General features: G+C 45.6%; 1 protein-coding gene across 29 annotated transcripts in view; it reads left to right on the top strand.

Annotated features, from left to right (window-relative positions):
- Nucleotides 1-19,413, top strand: part of CELF2 (CUGBP Elav-like family member 2) — an 872,927-nt gene that overhangs the window by 834,718 nt on the left and 18,796 nt on the right. For 16 of the 29 annotated variants that reach the window (XM_063709875.1, XM_055352299.2, XM_063709865.1 and 13 more), the window contains one exon: nucleotides 15,336-15,467. In XM_063709875.1, the coding sequence (XP_063565945.1) occupies nucleotides 15,336-15,467 (132 nt within the window). The remainder of the gene's footprint in view (nucleotides 1-15,335; nucleotides 15,468-19,413) is intronic. The other 13 variants (XM_055352300.2, XM_055352297.2, XM_019034731.4 and 10 more) reach the window with 1 other exon arrangement.

Raw genomic sequence — 19,413 nt, forward strand, 5'->3', positions numbered from 1 at the left:
GGGCTGATGATGTTTAGGTTAAAACTAGAATAAGGTCCGATGATGTTTAAATGGGTTAAAACTAGAATAAGGTCCAATGATATTTTTCTCTGAATCTCTTGCCTTTGGAAAACAAGTATCTCCCCACCTTTCCTTTAAAAATTAGGATGTAAATACAGGAAGAAGACAGTTTCCTCACTCCTTTCTGCTTTTGTGTTCTGCCGTTCAAGGGAACGGGGAACTTTCTACCTACCACAAATGCCACTTGAGCTCCTAGAACCAACATCCCCTCCTTACCAAATACAAAATGGGGTGACTGGGTTAAACAGAGCAAGACTGCTGTGTCCAGGCAGGATTTCTGCACTAAGGGTCAGGCCTGAGGCCCTTGGGGAGTTGTTGGTTTGTATCTCGGGCCACACGGCGGGCGGTGCGTGCTCTGCACCGGGCCCTTGCAGGGGCAGCAGTCCTACTGAGTCCACGCGGCGTCCCAGCGAGCCTGCAGCCCTGCTGTGACGACCCTGGGCTGCGCCAGGTGACCTCTTGCCCCCTGCTACCATTGGGGTCATGTTGCCCAGAGGAAAATCTGCCTCCCAGAAATGATGTTCTCTCCATCTGGACAAGCTGCCCCCCAACCCCCCACAGGAAGGCCAGACTTCAGACAGGCTGTCAGTGACATGGTGACATGGGCCTGCTTTCCTGAGAAGCCCCTGTCCTTGCCCTTTCTCTTCAGAGGCCCGAGCCTGGTCCCATCATTAAATGCTACAGCTGCTGTTATGTATCCAGCTGCCTCTTTTGTGATCCACGTGAGGAAACAGAGGCCCGCAAGGGTCAGTGGTTTGCCCGGGATGTTAATGACAGGTGAAATGACAGCTCCACCGCACCACGAGACAGTCCATATTCTAAGCAGGAACTCCTGGGATCCCAGAACCATATTTCTGGGTTTCGCCAATTACACATTGTCCCCCTTGTAAGGAGATCATCATTTTTTTTTCGGTCCTTCTCCGTGGCCATCTGTAAAAACAAACATCTGGGGCCAGCTAAAGGGGAAGTATATACTTTTGTTTCAGTAAATCATAAGCAAAATATCATTGGCAGGGAAAAGAGGTTTGATTTTTCCCTCTCATTTGCCCCGCTCTTAGGAGATCCCTGTGTACTGCCTGTATGAATGGACTCTTCCAAACTTGTGGCCCCACACTGCCTTTATGAGTGCCCGTCTTCACGGGACTGGGGAAGATGCTAACAATTAGGCCGGGTAGGGAGGCACCCTGGTGTATTGACAACCCATGAAGTAGATTTCTTAGATCCACTAGGCAGAGCTTCCACAAGCCTTTGGGAATGAACATTAAAGGAGTGGAAACAGGACAGCTGCTTTGGACGTGAGGAGCAGGTGCTGGCCCCTCACTTCCCCGCCTTCCACGTGTGTGCCACCATACAATAAAGCCTCAGCAGTCGTTCTGAGTCCAGACGCGGCCCTCTAGACTGAATTTTCCTCTTCCCAGTCTTCCTGAGAACCAGTAGTGATGACTCTTGCCCAGCACTGCACCAAGCCAGGTGGCATCAGCTTCCTTGGGAAGCGGAAGTGGCAGCAGAAGAGAGGGGCACCAACGTCTCTGGGGAAGGTACCCTCTTCCAGGCTGGGAGTGTGAGGTCACACCTCACCACTGCAGCGCCCGGTGTCACTTTCCAACCCTACCTCCTCTTCCTCAGTCACCCCGCCCCTCCCTGCCCAAACTATCTTCGAGAGACTAAATTAAAATTAAAGGTGTGGTTATTGTGGAATAATTAGGCCTCACGGGGGGAGAAGCGTAGTATATTAATGCCCCAGGGTTGTGATTGGCTAATAATGCTAGTGCCTGTGTCATGGCTTAATTATCCTACTTCCTCACAATCTTTTCCGGCGCAGTTGGAATTCCGCATCCAAGCTCGTTTGAGGCAAAACGGCGACCGCGGGCTCCAGTGTCCTGAGTATGTTTGGTCAATGCAGGCGATTTTCTCCGTGTTTACAGTGATTTTATTTCCTAAACCACAAAGCCACTGTGTTTTCACTATCTAATTGTTCTGTGGAAAGTGTTTAACGAGGGCACGGAAGGCAAATTCTTGCTGTCTTCTGTTAATGTTGTTTTGTTGTAGCTTTAAAAAAAAGTACTTTGCTATCCAGGAAAAGTGGGGAGTAGGGTTAATATGAGAACATTAATGCATTTGTTCCTAGAAAGCAAGCTAGTTTCTGGGACAGACTTAACGCTAGACATGCCCTGCAGATACGCTGAGACCAAGACAAGGGTGAAGGGGAACATTCATATGGGAATTATATTTTAAATAAAGAACTGGCAAATGTGAGAGATGGATAAGCCCCTCATTGCCGTTTTTCTCCCTTTCGTGGTGGATCTGGAATCTTTAGAAGGATGGAGGAATACCCAAGTTCCTCCGCAGGCAGCCTCACCCCAAATCAAGAGTCTTGTTCACCATCCCACCGTCTACACAGAATAAGAAGCCCACTGGAGCCCCTATGCGGGCCCTGCTCCCGCTCCCCACCCCGCTTCCCCCCCACTTCCCCCTGCCCCCGCTTCCCCCACTCCCGCACCCCACTCTGTTCCCACCATGCCCCCCACCCCGCTCCCGCCGCCCCCCGCCACTCCCGCTCCCCCCACCACTTCACCCCCCTCGCTTCCCCCCTACCGCACCCCCCCCCCCGCTCCCACCGCGCCCCCCACCCAGCTCCCACCGCCCCCCGCCCCCGCCCCCACTCCCGTCCCGGTGAGGGGAGGGGGGCTTCTCCAGGACGGGCTTGGACTGGGCCTCAGCTCCCGCCTGTGCAGAGTGGCGGCCTGGGAGCTGAGCGTGGCCCTCGGCAGCCCTGCTTCTGAGCTGCGTCAGAGGAACGGAGGGGTTCTCTGGCCCTGGCCCGGTGGCACCACGGCAGCAACTGGCTTTACCCACTCTGTTTCTGAAGCTCTTCCCATTTTCTCTGGCACATAAGCAGAAGGGAATGGTTTGATGAGGGTCCTGGGTGGGGCCACAGGCTCAGCCATGTCGTGAGGAGCCCCAGTTAGGCCGCGGGAGGTGGAGTGCGAGGCCCTTGTCCAGCGCGGTAGGGCCTGCACGTGGGCCTCATGTGGAGAGAGCCAGACAGGGCGCCCAGCTCAGCCGCCTCCGCCTTCACTGGAACCGCCTGCCCCTCCTCCGCTCAGCAGATGCCAGCTCAGTGCCCGCTGCGCCAGTGATTCTCATAGTTTCTAGGGAAACGGACAAGCAAATCCCTGCTCTTCAACAGGCTGTCTTCTGGTGGGGTTTCTTTTCCTCTGGAAGAACAGAACCGTAACTTAACCACTCTCTCCTAGTTTTTGACTCTGGGTTCCTTGGTGCCCAGTGACTGTTGCCCTTTCCTGTCACAAACCAAACCTTCCCGCTCCCTGCAGCCTCTCACCTTCTCATGCCTCAGAATCAAGTTTTCACCCAGTCGTGATGGAATTTGACAGCACCGCATCGGATAGTCCTGACACACGTGGTTCTCTAATGTTTGCATGCAAAAGCAGCGCCGAGGGCTGGTTCAACTCAGATGCCCAAGCCCCACAACCAGAGCGTCTGACTCAGCGGGAGTGAGGGGAGCCCCAGGTGGTGCCGATGCGGCAAGTGTGAGGCTGTAACTTTACAGTAACGATCTTCTCCATTAAATGTGTCTGTGGCTACAGTGCCCCCAAAGGACAGGATTGGGCCCGCCTCCCCCAGACAAGAACTCTGACCAAATGGCCTGCAGAGCATCCGCAGCCCAGGGCCCTGGGCCAAAGGGACTTGACACCACACAACTGTGGTCTTTTTCTTGGTGACTTTCTCTGTGATCTGGTCATTTAGGATCGAGTCGGGTGTACTTGGTGTGGCAGCTGCTGTGTATAGGTTTCCCTGGGAGAGAAAGTAAAAGCTGTTTCCATTTTAAGCTTAATGAGGCTTGTATTTATGTCGATCCTTTGTTCTCGGGTCCCTAAATTGACATGGGATTTTCACATTGTTCCGTCGTGCTGCGGACAGTGGAAGTTGGAGCCTTCACCAGAGTTCTGCCTGGAAGCATTAGAATCCTGCCTTCGCGGAGTCCTCTCTTTCTCTGCCAGGAGATGAAGCCAGCGTGTGTTTGGCACAACAATAAGAGCTTTTCGATAGTTGGCTTTTTGGACCTTGTGGCCATCAAGCCTAGCCTCAGGGTCTACAGAAACCCCCTTGATACATGTCGGAGGCATCTGCTTTCTCACCCCACAAACAGGGACTCGAGTGCCTCAGAGGTGGCCCAGCGGAAGACTTCTCTTCCCTAGCCGGCTGTCCTCTGTATCGAACTAAAATCTGCCTCTGAACAGCTTCCACCCACTGATCCTGATTTTGATCTCTTGAGCTGCAAAGAATATCTTTCTCACGTCAAGACCTAAGACTGTTTCTTGCCTTAGTCCCTCGCCTCTCTAGGCTCAATTTTACTCTTATCAGCTCACTCTCTTTCAACTCAGCTTTCATGTCTGGTCACCCTTCTCGGGACGCTCTCAAAACTATACACACAGACTGACCTTCCCAATGACCAGACTAATGAGAAAGGCTGCAAAATTAGTCATCCATCCAGTCGCCACTCTGGGGAGGAAGATGTTGAATCTTCATTGCAAGTGCTGTAAAATGAAGTGTAAAGATGCAGTTCCTCTTTTGAGGACAGGATACCCAGATTCTCCTCCTTCAGATACAGACTGAACACGTTTATTGATCACCCGCTGTGCATCAGACATCAGTGCCGCCTTCTTGGATTGCCACGCCCATCCGCAGAGGCAGTGTGTGTTACTCCCGTTTCGTGAATAAACACTAAGCCTCAGCTGAATGGAGCAGATGGCCTAAGGTCTTGCAGACTGGAAGGAACAGAGCCAAAAAAATTAAAGGCAAATCTGAGTGAGTGCAAGTTTACTGCTTCCATAAGTAAATCTCTGCAGTAGCCACTAGATAGACATAAGAGGGGAAGTAGAATCTTGACTTCCACATCAACATAATGCTGACTCTGCAGCCAGACCCCTGGGTTTAAATTCTGGCTCTGCCACTGACAGTTGTGTGACCTTCCGCACGCGACTTCACTTCACAGGATAACTGTAAAGGATTTAATAGGCTAAGGCATGTGACTTGCTTTCAGCAATGAGCAGCACGTGGCAAGCACTCACACCTTAGCTGTGCTCACTGTTAGCTTTATTCCCAGTACGGTGGAGCTGGAGAATGTTAGTTTCCTGTTGCTGAGATGACAAGTTACCACCAACCTCATGGCTTAAAACAACACATTTATTATGTTGCAGTTCTGTAGATGAGGAACCGAGCAGACTCACTGGGCTAGGGTCAAGGTGTCAGCAGGGTGTGTTCCTTCTGGAGGCTCTCGGGATAAATCCATTTCTTTTCCCGGCTTCTGCAGGCCACCAGCTTTACTTGGCTTATGGCCCCTTCCTCCATCTTCACAGCCAGCAAGTCTTCATGCTGCCATCTCTGATTTTTTCTCTTTTGATTCCTTCTTCCACTTACAAAAACCCACCCAGACCATCCACAATAACCTCCCCCATCTCAAGTTCTGCTGATCAGCAACTTTCCTAGTCCGTTTTCTGTGGCTTATAACAGAGTACCTGAAAGTAATTTATTTTAAAGAGGAATTATTTCTTACAGCTCTGGAGACTGAGAAGTCCAAGGTCAAGGCAGTGCATCTGGTGAGGGCCTTCTTGCTGGTGGGGACTCTGCAGTCCTGAGGCAGTGCGGGGCATCACATGGCCAGGCGCTGAGTGTGCTAACATGCTTGCTCAGGACGCTCTTCCTCTTCGTATAAAGCCCTACTTCCACTCCTGTTACATAACCCATGAATTCCTTAACCCATTAATTCATGAATGGATTAATCCATTAATGGGGGCAGAGCCTTCATGATCCAATCACCTCTTAAAGGCCCTGCCACATTGGGGATAAAGTTTCCAACATATGGAATTTGGGGAACACACATTGAAACCATAGATAGCACATTCCATCTACAATTTTCTCTTTGCCATGTAACCTAACATATTCACAGGTTCCAGGACTTAGGACATGGATGTCTTGGGTTGGCTGGGGGGTGAACAGAGAACATAATAGTAATTTTTAGTTCCCTCTCCAAACATAGCCCTTAAGCCCCAAATAAGCTTCATTTACCTATCCAGGAATGGCGCTGTTTGAACAGAGAGAGAAGAGAGAACGGGAATGCCTTTGTCAAACACACATCGGCATCTTCTGGTTCAACTCGGTGCCCCTCCCCCAGCCCTGGCCCAGTGGATACAGATCCTTCCCAGTTCTACCAGTCTGATAGTCACCCCTCCTCCCACAGGAAATCCAAGGCTGGTGAGGGGCTAGGGGGAGGTGGTCCAGGTTATCCACATGGCAGAGAAAAGAACTTTTTTCTGGAAAGTGGAGCTCAGGTCCTTGCCTCTCTGGAAATTTATTTGGGTTGGTTTGAGAGAGCTTCCAAACAGCCCTTCCTCCACAACTGCTGTATCCCTAAGTGGCAAAGGCCATTGGCCTCCTTGTGGAGTCCTCATGCCCACACCTGGGTGCCGGCGCCCATCCTGCATCCCTCACGGGTACACCGGGGCCAGTCCCTTCAACACTCTGGGCCTCTGCTTCCTCATCTTTCAAGTGCAGGAAAGACTCCAGTCTAGTTCACAGTTTGCCTGGGAGGATCCCACCTGCAGTAAAATATCTGTCTGAAAGATGTCCTATTACCTGTTATTGTCGGTGGAATTAGGAAGAGAAGGAAGGTTGGGGGGTTCAGCTCTCAGCTCTGTTGGAGATATTATACGGGAGTTATTCCAGGTGATGATCTAGCAGCTAATGACCTAGGCACTCGGTCTCCGACCTACAGTGTTAACCTAAGACAAGAATCTCTTCTGGGTGTAGTGTTCATCCCAGACCTAGCACAGCTCTAAGGAGAAGGAACCCATCCCGTCCCCTCAGTTGGGATTAGTGTTTGGGATTACTCAATTTGTAGTTTTCCAACAGTGAGCTTATCTGGTCAAACAAGCAAAGAACTTCTGTAGCCAGGCCAAGGTGGGCATATCCTCACCATCGGGGTCTCTGGACCACCTCGCTTTTCCTGTTCTCCACACCCCACCCTGCCCCACAAACAGTTTTCACAAAAGGCCACAGACTTTGTCTGCACATGAGCTGATAAAACCATGGCCATCCTTGCCTGCTCAACCATTTTCTTTCCTGGCACGCCAGCTGGCTTGAACGTCCATCGCCTGATTGATAGGTTTTAACCAGTGGTACAACAGGCTTAAAATGTGACGTATCCAAGTTATTGCAGCCACTGTGTGAGCAAGGTGAGGTGCACTTTGCAGCCTCCGTTTGGGATCCTATTGGCTTTGTTCTGCCTCCTCCTGCTTGGATGGTGCAGCCCCTGCTTGAAGAGGTGTTCTGGGAGATTATGAGCCAACATTTATAGACCGCACCTCTCCTGAGATGCTCCTTTGGCATTTTGTAAAACTTTCAAATGAGAAAGCGTAGGGTACAGTTCTCAGCACAGACTGAAGGAATCTGAGGTGGGAAGAATGCAGATGGTTGCCCGAGGCAGCATCTTGCCAGTCTGCCAGCACAGAAATGGAGAGTCTGGGTGTTGGTGGCACCGCATGTGTCTCTGTCTAGGACCTCTTTCTCAATTGTGCATCTGCTGAACGGTCAGTCTTTAGGTACTTGATCAAGGTTGGCTGTGTGACAAATTGGAGTTTTTCTTTTGCTTTAAATGGATTATTTGTTAACATTCAGAAGGTTCTTAAAGGTGGCTAAATGTACAATAAAACTATCCTCTTACAAACTGAGATGCCAGTTGGGGTGAATTTTCAAAGTATTGTCTGATGATGTAGAGTGCACAGGGAGTCTTTCCACTTGAAGGCAAGTCATCTAGTTAATTTTTCTTAGTCTCATGCTTGATTCTTCTCCCTCCTTTTCTTCACCATCTCCCCAACTTTCTACTGGGACCCTCTAAGAACAGCGTAGTAAGAAGTGAGAAATTACGTCCAGTTCACTATAGCCAGGCTCCCAGTTTTTAAGTAGGAAGCCAGGGTGTAGAGACCTAATTTGCATATTGGTTCATTGTCATCAATAACAAAAGGGGCCCAGGGAGTTTCTAGGCCACCTCCACCTCTCCTATGGCCCCCTGAGCTAGGCTGCCCCATGCTCATAGGCTATGCGCATGTCTGTGCCTAAGGAGTTCTCTGTCCAACTCACTGTTTGCCATCACCATTGGGAGTCATCCACATGAGAGCAGTGTGTGGCATCAACACACCTGTTTGCAGACCCACCTTGGAGACTTGGAGGATTTGAGAAGTCTTCCCTAAGCACAAAATCATCCAGGCCTGGCGTCCTCCAGCGCCTCTTCTCCCTTGCCCCAGGGCGAAGTACTCCCTAGAAGCACGCTCTGACGGGCACTACTCTGGAGGCACCTGGATGGGGGCGCAGCAGGCAGCATCTCTGGGCCAGCAGTTCACAGTATGGACATCATAGGAAGAGAAAGGTTACAGCCTGGCATACAGGGCCCTCCTTTGATTTCCTGCAAGGTGGGAGAAGGTCCTCCAGCAGAAGCCACATCAGTGGCTGTGCAGTCATCAACAGTTGGAGATGTTTAGATGAAAGTGGAGAAAAGTGTTACCTGCTTTCATTGTTTCATAAAATAGATCCTATATCATTTTGTCTGTCCTGTTCAGCCTCTACCTAATAACTGATGATGATCTAAAAATGGTGCCAAATACAGTGCCAAATTCATTACATAGATTATTTAATCTTTACAATAACCTGGTGAATTCAGTGCCCTTCTTCTTCCTCCGTTTAAATACAATGAAACAGAAGGTTGGGGAGATGAGGGAACAAGGCAGGCTTAATGAAACCCCATTTTGCCTCCAGTTTTTTTGTGTTTTGTTTTTAAGATTCCACTGAAAAGAGCTGATGAAACTATAGAGTTGTGTTCTTTATTAAGAGCTATAGTTTCATTTTTCAGTAGCAATGGGGCTGAGCCAGGACCCTTTTTCCTGCCTTTCTCAGTGATGCCCCATGCCAGCCAACCTCCATGATCCTTCCCCTGCTCACCACAGAGGCAGGCAGGTGACCATCCCCAGTTACAGTGCAAAAAGGTGGGGAGACTGGTGAGGTCTGTGTAAGATGACATTCTGCACAGTGCAAGCTGCAGAGACTAAGAGCAACAGCCTGTCTTGTGTTTTGTGTCTTGTGTTCTGCTAGATATAAGATTCTGAGTTAATAGGTTTTTTCTTTTTAGCACTTTGAATATGTCATCTTACTAACTTCTCATCCATTGCTTCTGCTGAGAAGTCAGCTGTTAATCTTACTGGGATCCATGATGAATCATTTTTCTCTTGCTCCATTCAAGATTTTCTCTTAAACTTCCAACATATTTCTGTCATGTGCCAGGGTATAGATTTCTTTCCATTTATCCTACTTGGAGTTTGTTTATTTTCTTGCATGTGTGGATTATTGTCTTTCATCAGATTTGGGAAATTATCAGCCATTATCTCTTGAAATTTTTTTTCTGGTCTTTATCTTTAGTACATGCATTACACACTTCACATGTGTGTTAGTGTGCTTAATGGTGTACCATATTTCTGTGAGGCTCTGTTCATTTCTCCATTCTTTTTTCTTTCCATCCTTTAGATTGTAAAATCTCTATCAATATATCTTCAAGTTCACTCATTCTTCTGCCAACTCAAACCAACTGTGGAGCCCTATGATGAATTTTTCATTTTGGTCTTTACTTTTCAGCCCCAGAATTTCCATTTTTTTAAATCAGGACACAAGTAAATTACATATAGCCTATTAAAACTTGTCAGTTCAATTCAGGTCACATTTATTTATTTATTAAAGTTATGTAGGTATTTTGCAGATTATTTCACTGGAGTTACCCTCATTTAAAATTGTTTTTGTATGGTGAACCGTCTAGGCTAATTTTTATTTCCATCGCTTTCCTACTGAAAGTTAAATTTTAAAATGCTGCCATTTGCCATTTGCCTGGTAGATGTCTATCATATGCTAGGCAGTATGATTTTCTTAGAATTGCCAGTGGCCTCTGTCCTACTTACTTGCATGTACTGTGTTGATTTATGAATGTTGAAAGAAATAAATTTACTTTGTAAAATGCAAAAAAGAATTTCCAATTTTTTCTTTTTATAATTTCAGCCTTTTTGTTGGCATTCTTTATTTGATGAAACATTGTAATTATATTTATAATCCTTTAGGCATGATTTTTTAGATTGTTATCATATTTATAATAGCTGCTTTCATGTCTTTGTCCACCAAGTCTAACATCTGGGCCCTCTTACGCACAGTTTCTGTTGTCTGCTGTCTGCTTTTTCCTGTGTACGGATTACATGTTCTTGTTCCCTTGCATATATCATAGCTTTCTATTAACAACAGGACATTGTAGATGTTACAGCACTTCTGGGTGCTAATCCTCCTTACCCACTGCACATCATCCCTTCCCCACTGGCTTCTCATTTGTGTTTATTTCCTTACTGATTTAGCAAGAATAATTCAGTGAAGTCTATTCCCCTGCACTGCGCCTCTGCTGTCACTCCTCAGAGGCCACAGCCTTGAGCTATGAGTGACATTCCTATTTTTCCTTTGTTAAATTACAAAATTCTTCCAGACAGCTCCGTTTCACTGCCTCTTTGCCTGATCTCTGTTAAGTTTCTGGCTGCTGTATCTCTGTTGTTTTCACTTCCAGCTGTTAGCCTCCACTAATCTTCAGTTGTTTGCGCTATTATTTTTGGCCCGGGAGCATAAATTGTCCCCACAGTCTGCTCTGATTGTCCCCATAGTCTGCTCTGACTGCGGCTGGGCCCTTTCGTAGGGGTGCTCTTTCGGCCAGTCCTTGAGGCCTGCTCTGATCCCAGGAGGACTCTTTCTGGCTGTCCCTTTCCCTGCCCTCTCTGCTAAGCTTTCAGCTGGTCTACTTTGCCATCATGGAGCTACTGCCTACTCTTAATTGCACACCAACAAAATTTATCTTGTTTCTGACAGTGCCTTAGGCTTGAACTTTCCTATACTCTGTTCCAAATAATTAGTTATCCTTAGGGGAAGTTACAGAGCCCTTTGTTCTTGTGACCTGTCTCTCCCTGCTCTGGAGGTGGTGCAGGGGCAGTGGCCTGCTTTTCTGTGAATGACACCTCTGGTCTACAGGAAGGGTACTGTGTGAGCATAGGAGCAACTGGTCTTCTCTCCTTGCCTCTCCCAGCATAAGACCTCCACCCAGTGAGTGAGATGGGGTGAATGGGACCCAGTACTCTCAGAATGCTATGCCTAGCGTAGAGCTTCCACTCCATGAGTAAAGGCTGGACTGAGGTAGGGACCCCTCTGCTTCTTGGTCTAGAATAGAGCTTCTGCCACAGAGTTGGCAGGGGTGGGAGCTGTGAATTGTCAATGTTGGTAGTCTCCCCCTCCCTGGGAGAAACCATAACCCTGTGTATTTGGAGCTGTGGGAAGAGGGAGCCCCATCTTCTTGGCCATACCTGCCCAGGGTAGAGCTTCCTTTATGCTGAGCTTCAGAGGAGGGGATTTGTACCAGGGAAGGGAGCGGGTTGTGGGTTGTAGGTCACATGCCACAGATTCTTGCTGTTCTTACTGAGATTTGATAAATCTTCTTGAGAAAAATATTTCTTCATCTATATACTTAGGACAATTTCCAGAGACTTTAAGTGGTTGGTTTTTATTATTGTTATCTGTTGTAGTTGTTTCACTGGAAAGAGGGCCCACGGATATCCTTATTTTAGAAGTACTTCCCTGGTGTATCCTAAAATTGTGTGAAAATGTTCAGGCCTTTTTTGCTGGTTTAGAATTCAAACATGTACGAGGGATAGTTTTTAACACGCTACTTACTAGCGCAGCAATCTGGCAAGGACTATTACATGTAGACTGGCATCGGATGCAGTCCCTAGAAAATACCCCAAATAGGAGAGACTTCTATTTCTGGCAGTTAGGCAGACTAGATTACTGGAAAGACCCTCCCACTGGGAAAAACCCTAAAATGTATAGTAAGATTTTTTAAAATATTTTTAATGACATCAATAACTAGTCAATTAGCAAAGAATACTCATAAATCCATGATTAAGTGAAAGAGGAAACTCAGAGAAGGGGTAGCATATTGAAGGTGGCTTTCCCCTTAAGGATATTTGGTGAACCAAATAAATTCTAATACCTATTTGCACAGCTTTCCCAACCATAAGGAATACAAGGAAGTCCAAGGCTCCTGTGCGGTATCTAATAGGAGACCCTCCCCATACGAGCCTGAAACCTCAAAAGGCTAAACTCTCAGTGTAAAGATGAACAAAAAATACTCCCCACTAGAAAACTACAAGGAAAACTGACTATCTCAAAACATAGTGCTGGGTAGGGCCAGGGGAATTTCCCTCTGAGAATTCATAACAATAAACCATCCCTCACGTGAGTTTACAACCCAGTTTGATTGTATCTGAGTGGCCAAAAATCCTAAGCCATGAAGTTAAAGTATTCCCAGCTTGTAGTTTCCTCCAGCACCTTGTAGAATCAAATGTAAGTCATCTTGAAAGAACCCATCTTCAACCCAGGCCTCAAATTATTCCTAGAAATAAAGTTCCAAGATATTTAAGCTCACAACCAAAAAAAACCCCACAAAATATACAAGTAAACCAAACACCAAGAGTGAGAAATAGCAGGGACATTATTAGACACCACCATTATTAGACTTCAGATATTAGCATTATTAGCATACAACAGAGAGGAAATATAGCTAATATGTTTACATATTAAAAGAATTTGAAAAGTGAAAAAGCCACTGATTATGAAAAATGACCAATCATGTTGATAACATTCTAGAAATGAAAAAATATAATCAAATTGTAAAATTTGGAGATGTAAGTTTAGCGGAACATTACATACAATTGAAAGAGAATGTGGTGAGCTGGAACACAGATTTTGGAGATGATGCCCAACCGAGAAACAGAACATGAGAGGTGAAGTGACATGGAATAGATCTAACTTAGGTCTAGCTAAATTCCTAGTGGAAAGGAGAAAGAGAATGGGGGAAAGTCAATATAAGAGCAGCTAATAACCAAGAACTTTTCAGAACTGATAAAAGGTAGAAACAAAAATCCACATATTCAGGGATCCAGATGAATTCCAAGCAGTGAAAATAAAAATCAATCTAAACTTGGAAGCACCATAGTGATAAATGCAGAACACCAAAGACAAGGAGAACATCTTTAAAACAGAGAGAAAAACCACCGTCCAAGAAACACAAACATCTCAGTACCTGACCTCTCAACAGTAATAATGGAAATCAGAAGGCCATAAAATGTGCTTGGAAAAACCTGTCAATCTCGAATATCCAGGAAAGAAATATTTCATGAACTAAGATAAAGATGTAATTTTCATACAAACCAAAGCTAAAAGACTTTTTCACCAGTAGACCCTCACAAAATAAAGCTGTATTGGATATAACTTCAAACTAAAGGATAAATAACCCAGGTGAAAGAAGAATGAATAATAAGCAAAGGAAGTGGTAAATATGTGGGCAAATCAAAATACGTGGTATGAAGAATAATAATGAAGTGCTGAATAAAAAACTGAAAACCAAGCTACAAGTAAAATGCATGACTGCATGAATATCCCACACCTGGGTTAAGAGGGGGCTCTTCTGCCTTAAAGTATTCTCAGATCCTTGAATTGTTCTGGCAAAGAGCAAAGATAAGTAACTTTGATTTTCATAAGTTAAAGATGACTTAAAGTTTTTATGACCATATATGAAAGAGTAGGAATACTATGCATGACTTCCAAAGTAGTAGAGAGGGGAAATGGAATTGAAAGACAAACCTGGCCGGCTTGGAGGCTCACACCTGTAATCCCAGCCCTTTGGGAGGCTAAGGCAGGTGGATCACGAGGTCAAGAGATCGAGGCCATCCTGGCCAACATGGTGAAACCCCGTCTCTAATAAAAATACAAAAATTAGCCAGTCATGGTGGCAGGCGCCTGTAGTCCCAGTTACTCAGGAGGCTGAGGCAGGACAATCACTTGAACCTGGGAGGCAGAGGTTGCAGTGAGCCAAGATCGTGCCACTGCACTCCAGCCTGGGTGACAGAGCGAGCCTCTGTCTCAAAGGACAGCAAGAAAGGAGAGAAAAAAATGTAATATTAGCAGAACAAATAGGACAAAATCTAAATACCCCTAGTAAAAGACTTAAATTATCAGGCTCTGTTGTTTTTAAACCTGTCTATGTATTAGAGATGTAGCCAAAATATAAACAGATAAGTAAAAAGATGGCAAAAGATATCCAATGCAAAAACCCAAAACAGCCGGTGCTTTCTTACACCAAACATCATACAAAACAGACTTCAAGGAAAAATTAGAAACAAAAAGGTTGCCCCAAAAAGGTTTATTTCACCAGAAGACAGGATAATTTCCAAATCTATGCAAGTAGTAACCTCTTCAAGATACCTTCAAGATACATTTCCAAAAATAAGCATGTTTACATGGAGTTGGAATGACAGATGTTCACATGCTTCTTCCAGTAACTGACAGATCAGGCAGGCCAAGAAATGTCTTACATTTAAATGTTTTCCATTTTAGAAGTTTATTGAAGATATTATGAATAACTTTATACCAATATAGAGTTGAAAACAAAATACAGCAATTTCTAGAAAGCAGCAACTTAGTAAAACGGATTCAAGAACAAAAAGAAAAGTTCAGTCATCCTATTTATCAGGGAAATGTAATCACTATTTCAGAATCTTCCCATGAACAAATACGAAGTCCAGAACATTTTACTGGCAAGTGCTACCACACACTTAAATGACAATTAATTTTAATCTGACACAGTCTATTCCAGAGAACAGAAAAATAGGAACACTCTCCCAGTCATTGTATGAGGTTAGCAAAACCTTGCTAGCAAAACTAAAGACAGTACAAGAAGGAAAAATAAAGGCCCATCTTACTCATGCCCATAGGCTTAAAAAAAAAAAAAAAAAAAGAACTAAGCAGGATATTATCCAATAATGAAGCCAAAGAATGATTGTCAACTTCGTTATGTCTAAACCTGGCAGGGCAGGCCTCCCATTCACAGATTTCCTCACCATCCAGCAGTGAGTGTGTTTGCAGTATTGGTAAAACAGTGCTGTGAAGATTTTTTTAATCACCAAATCTGTCAAAATTGCCACAAGTACAATCCCACATGTCCTTCACCCAAAGCCACAAGCATGGCTCCTCAGCTCCGTCCACTGAGATGATGACAGAAGGATTTCCAGTCTCAGCTCTCACTCACCTCGTGTCTTCTCTCTCCTTGTCTCTGTTTTCCTTTTGTTTTTCAGTGGCTGCTTCAACCCCCAACTCCACTGCTGGTGCAGCCATGAACTCCTTGACCTCTCTTGGGACTCTGCAAGGACTGGCTGGAGCCACTGTTGGACTGAATAATATTAATGCACTAGCAGGTACCATCAACAGTGAGTATTTGCTGCTCTGGTGGACAGCCTTCCCCCAAATTCTCCACAGAAAGTGGTCAGCCAGAAATGACCCAAAAAAGGATATGCCACGGGGAGAACTAAAACTTGGGATGGAGGAGCGCATGCTTTGATAGGCAAAAGCTGTCTACACTCGTTTTGCCTCAGAAAATCCCCAACCACTCTCCACCCCTGGATTCTCTTCAGTGTGTAGCACAGCGCGTGTGCTCATCCATGGGGTTCTGTGGCTGGCAGCTCTTTTCAGGTTTCCAGGAGTTTGGTTTGGTTTGGTTTCGGTCGGTTCTGTCCTACGAGGCAGGGTGTTATGGTGGGAAAAGTTAATGGACTGGAAGGCTGGAAGCCTGAACCCAGCTCTGCTGCCAGGCGGCTGTGGGAAGTCAGGCAGACACTGCTCCCTCTCTGGGCTTTGGGAGTCTCCATTTGAGAATGGAAAGTTCTGGGTCAGATGATTCTTAAAGGTAGCCTCCAGCTCCAAAGTCTAAAGATTCATGACAATTAAATAGGGGAGAAAATTAGGCCTTGGAAAGAAGTAAATGAAACTGAGGGGAGAGGAGCCACTGCTGGAAGTGACATGATCAGAATCTTTATTAAGCACCCACAGGTATGGGTCACTCTACATCAGTGACCATCCAGAGGGACATCATTTAGCTGTGGCAGGTTGAAATAGGCTGGAGGCAAATCACTTAGAAAATTGTACTTGGTTCCGAAACATATGGATGGACTCACCAGAGAACTGCAGGTTCTGTCCTCCACAGCCCACCTGCTCCTGTCATTCTCGGTTGATGGGGGAGCAGTGTGCCGGCCAGAGGATAAGTCGTGTTTTAGATTCATGCTCGGTGTGGGTTCCTGTACTGGGGAAACTGATCCTCAGCCCACAGCGGGGACATGTAATTTCCCTGTCCCTCCGTTTCGGACCCCCTGGTTGCCTGAGAGTAGCCAAGCCCAGCAGATCCACGACAGCTAACAGAGCTGCTGATACGGGAGCCCAGTTAGCTACCATGCAGCCCAGGCACCCCGGCACCTGCCCATTCTCATTTTTAATAAAGGAGTCCATGTCAGTTGTTGCCCTATTTTAAGCCATGGTTCAATAAGTGGACTGTTTTTAAAGGGTGACCAGGCAGTATACTTTTTTAAAGCAAAATAATCCCAGTAATTTCATACTGTAAAGGCTCGGAATACCTTGCACTGGACTTGGTAGAAAATGAACCTAAAATTTATCCAAATAAAAATTAACTTGTATAATCCTGATAAATCATTTTTAGAATTAGGACATTTTTCAGGTTTTAGTACATCTTTGTATTTAGTACATCTTTTGGGGAAAAGCGAAAACGTGGACCGAGCTTTAGCTGACCATACCTCCCAAATGGGACGGCTCGTGATTAGCGTGGAGCCCGTGAAGTGGTAGCTGTGCCGCGGCCTCATTGTTTTATTCCAGTTAGAACCGCCTCCAGCTTTGACTTTTCCAGCAGCCAAGTAGGAGCCTCACTGCCTTGACCCCCATTTCCGGTACAGCTCCTCGCTCTGACCTTGTCCTTCACCTAGGTCGAGGACGCGTGTGCTCGCACACATCCCCTCATGCTGCTTCTCTTGCCCCAGGACCTAGTTCCCCTAAAACAAGGACTTTGATTTGACCGCCTGCCTGTCCTTGGTCTGCAGAGTAACAGGCCAGTGGGAATGGTTGTCCTCCTCAGCACGTGCTCATGACTGGTGTGTGTGTGTCCTCTCGTCTGCGTCCCGCCCTGTCCACACTGCTCTGCTCTGCATTGCTGAGATTTTCCCATCGTTCTCGTCAGGGACTGGAGAGGGGCTGTGTTGAATGGCAGAGAAACCATGAGTAGTTCTTGTGTGGGGTCTTGTGTGATACACATTTTGCTTCTGGCAAGGACAACAGGCTTAAATTGTTTTGCTGTTTAAAATTCTTTGCCAGTGGGTTAATATAAGTCTGTATAGTTCATAGAAAACGAAGAAAGAATGTATGTCATTTCAAATAACCCCTGCTAGATAGTATGAACCAAGAAAATATTTAATTAAACCCAAAACCAGACACAAATGAGAATACATTCCTTGTGATTGGAAAGTGTTACTAACGCAGAGCTGTTTTACAATCTCCAGCATTGACCTCCAGCTAATATTTGCTGCTTGTCTCTAAATATCAACAGAAAACCTTCCAAGATAGAGTATCTTCTTTCAGACCATTCCTTCTCAACAGAGATGATTATGCTACCAGTTCCACTGGATAATTCCTAAAGAAAGTCATCAAGCAGTGGTTACCTGGACAGAGTCAGCTTCTCAAATAGTTGATGGCAGCTTCCATAGCACTGCTATGAATCCCACCCCACTGCAGCAGCCATTATCTGTTTGCATATGGAGAGTATTCAGGTTTTCTGAATAGAGCCAACTCTTACCCACCGACACAGCGGTCAGCAAGAAAGCAGGTAGATGACTCACCAGAGCCAACATTTTACCCTCTTTCCTGCCCAAGAGCCCAGCACCTCTCCCAAAAAACGAAGTTTTTGGTCAGTAGACAAGTAGCTCAATTAAACTGTTTGAGTTTGATATCCTTTTTATTCCCTGATACATTAATGAGTCAAAGGGCTAAAAAACAGTACAGTGCCCTAAAAATGTAAGAATCATCCAGATCAGAAGAAGGAACACATGTGAGTGACCATCAGAGTGTTCACCTCTGGATTTTTTCAGGGTTCCCTGAGCATGTTTTATATGTTAACATCTGAACTAAGTTGAAGAACATACTTTTTCCACCCAAGAGTCTGTATCTGATTTTATGTGTTTCGGTGTATGTCAAGTGGCATCTTATTTTTCCTTGTTTTATTGCATAATTCGAATGGCTTCCAAATGGCTTACCATATAGTGCTTAAAATTATGATTGTTTAAAAAAAAAAAAACAGCTGCAGATGCCTGGTGAAAAGTGTCTATGGAAATATTTTCTGTGAAGCAGAGAAAAGAGAAGATGCTCCAGGCATATTTTCGTGGCTTGGCACTACTTGCATTGTGAAATTACTGTTTTAATCTGTATTCCTAATATCTATAGTTTACACAGCCCCACACAACCTTTGTGCCCTTAATAACACAGGCAGATATATAAGTGACACCCAGTACACATATAGACATCTTCATCTACCTTAGTTCTAGATATTTTATACTTAGCTTCTCATTTATCAGCTTGCAGCTTAGAAGGATAATCCGTCATCTATACAAAGGAAAACTTACCCCAGTGAAGTGGTTACAAATCTGTGAGAATATTAAGACATTCTCCCTTTTTCTTTGATTTGGGATAAAGCCTAGCAGGGCAGCTTGCAGGGAATGTGGTCTGCTTATGGCACTTGGCTTGTGATTCTCCTTTTCAGTGTCATCTCCTTAGTCCCCCAACAAAAGACATTCACGCTCATGTTTATGGGTTAGTCCTTCTGTGTCATGTTAACAGATTCAGTCATCTCCCAGCTCCTGGGTCTCTACTGTAAGTTGAGGGCCTCTGGAGAGGAATGAGGCAGAAGAAACTCAGTAGTCAGGCTGCGTGCCGGCCCTACCGACGGGCCAGGTGCAGAGGCCTTGCTGCGCACTGCCGCACCTGTCACTTGCTTCCAGCCTTCCTTGTCTAAATAGCATGCATGGGAATGGAGATGATAATAATAATAAATGAGAGGAAATTAATAATAAATGAGAGGAAATGGTCGATCCATTGGACCATTTCAAGGAAAAGCCCTATTCTTTTAAGTGGAAGCATTTTATTCAACTTGACTTTCTTCACAGCTCTGCTTCTGTTATCCAGAGCTTTTAGAGGAAATCAAGTGCCTGCAGCCAGGTTGACCAACACTGTCTTTGATAGAATTAATCTAGAACAACATCAGGTGACTCACAGGAACTGTTCTCAGAAGTGGAAGGCCGCCTCTGATTGTTCTTCAAACCCTAC

This window comes from Gorilla gorilla, chromosome 8, assembly GCF_029281585.2.
Source record: "Gorilla gorilla gorilla isolate KB3781 chromosome 8, NHGRI_mGorGor1-v2.1_pri, whole genome shotgun sequence".
Lineage (NCBI taxonomy): Eukaryota > Metazoa > Chordata > Mammalia > Primates > Hominidae > Gorilla > Gorilla gorilla.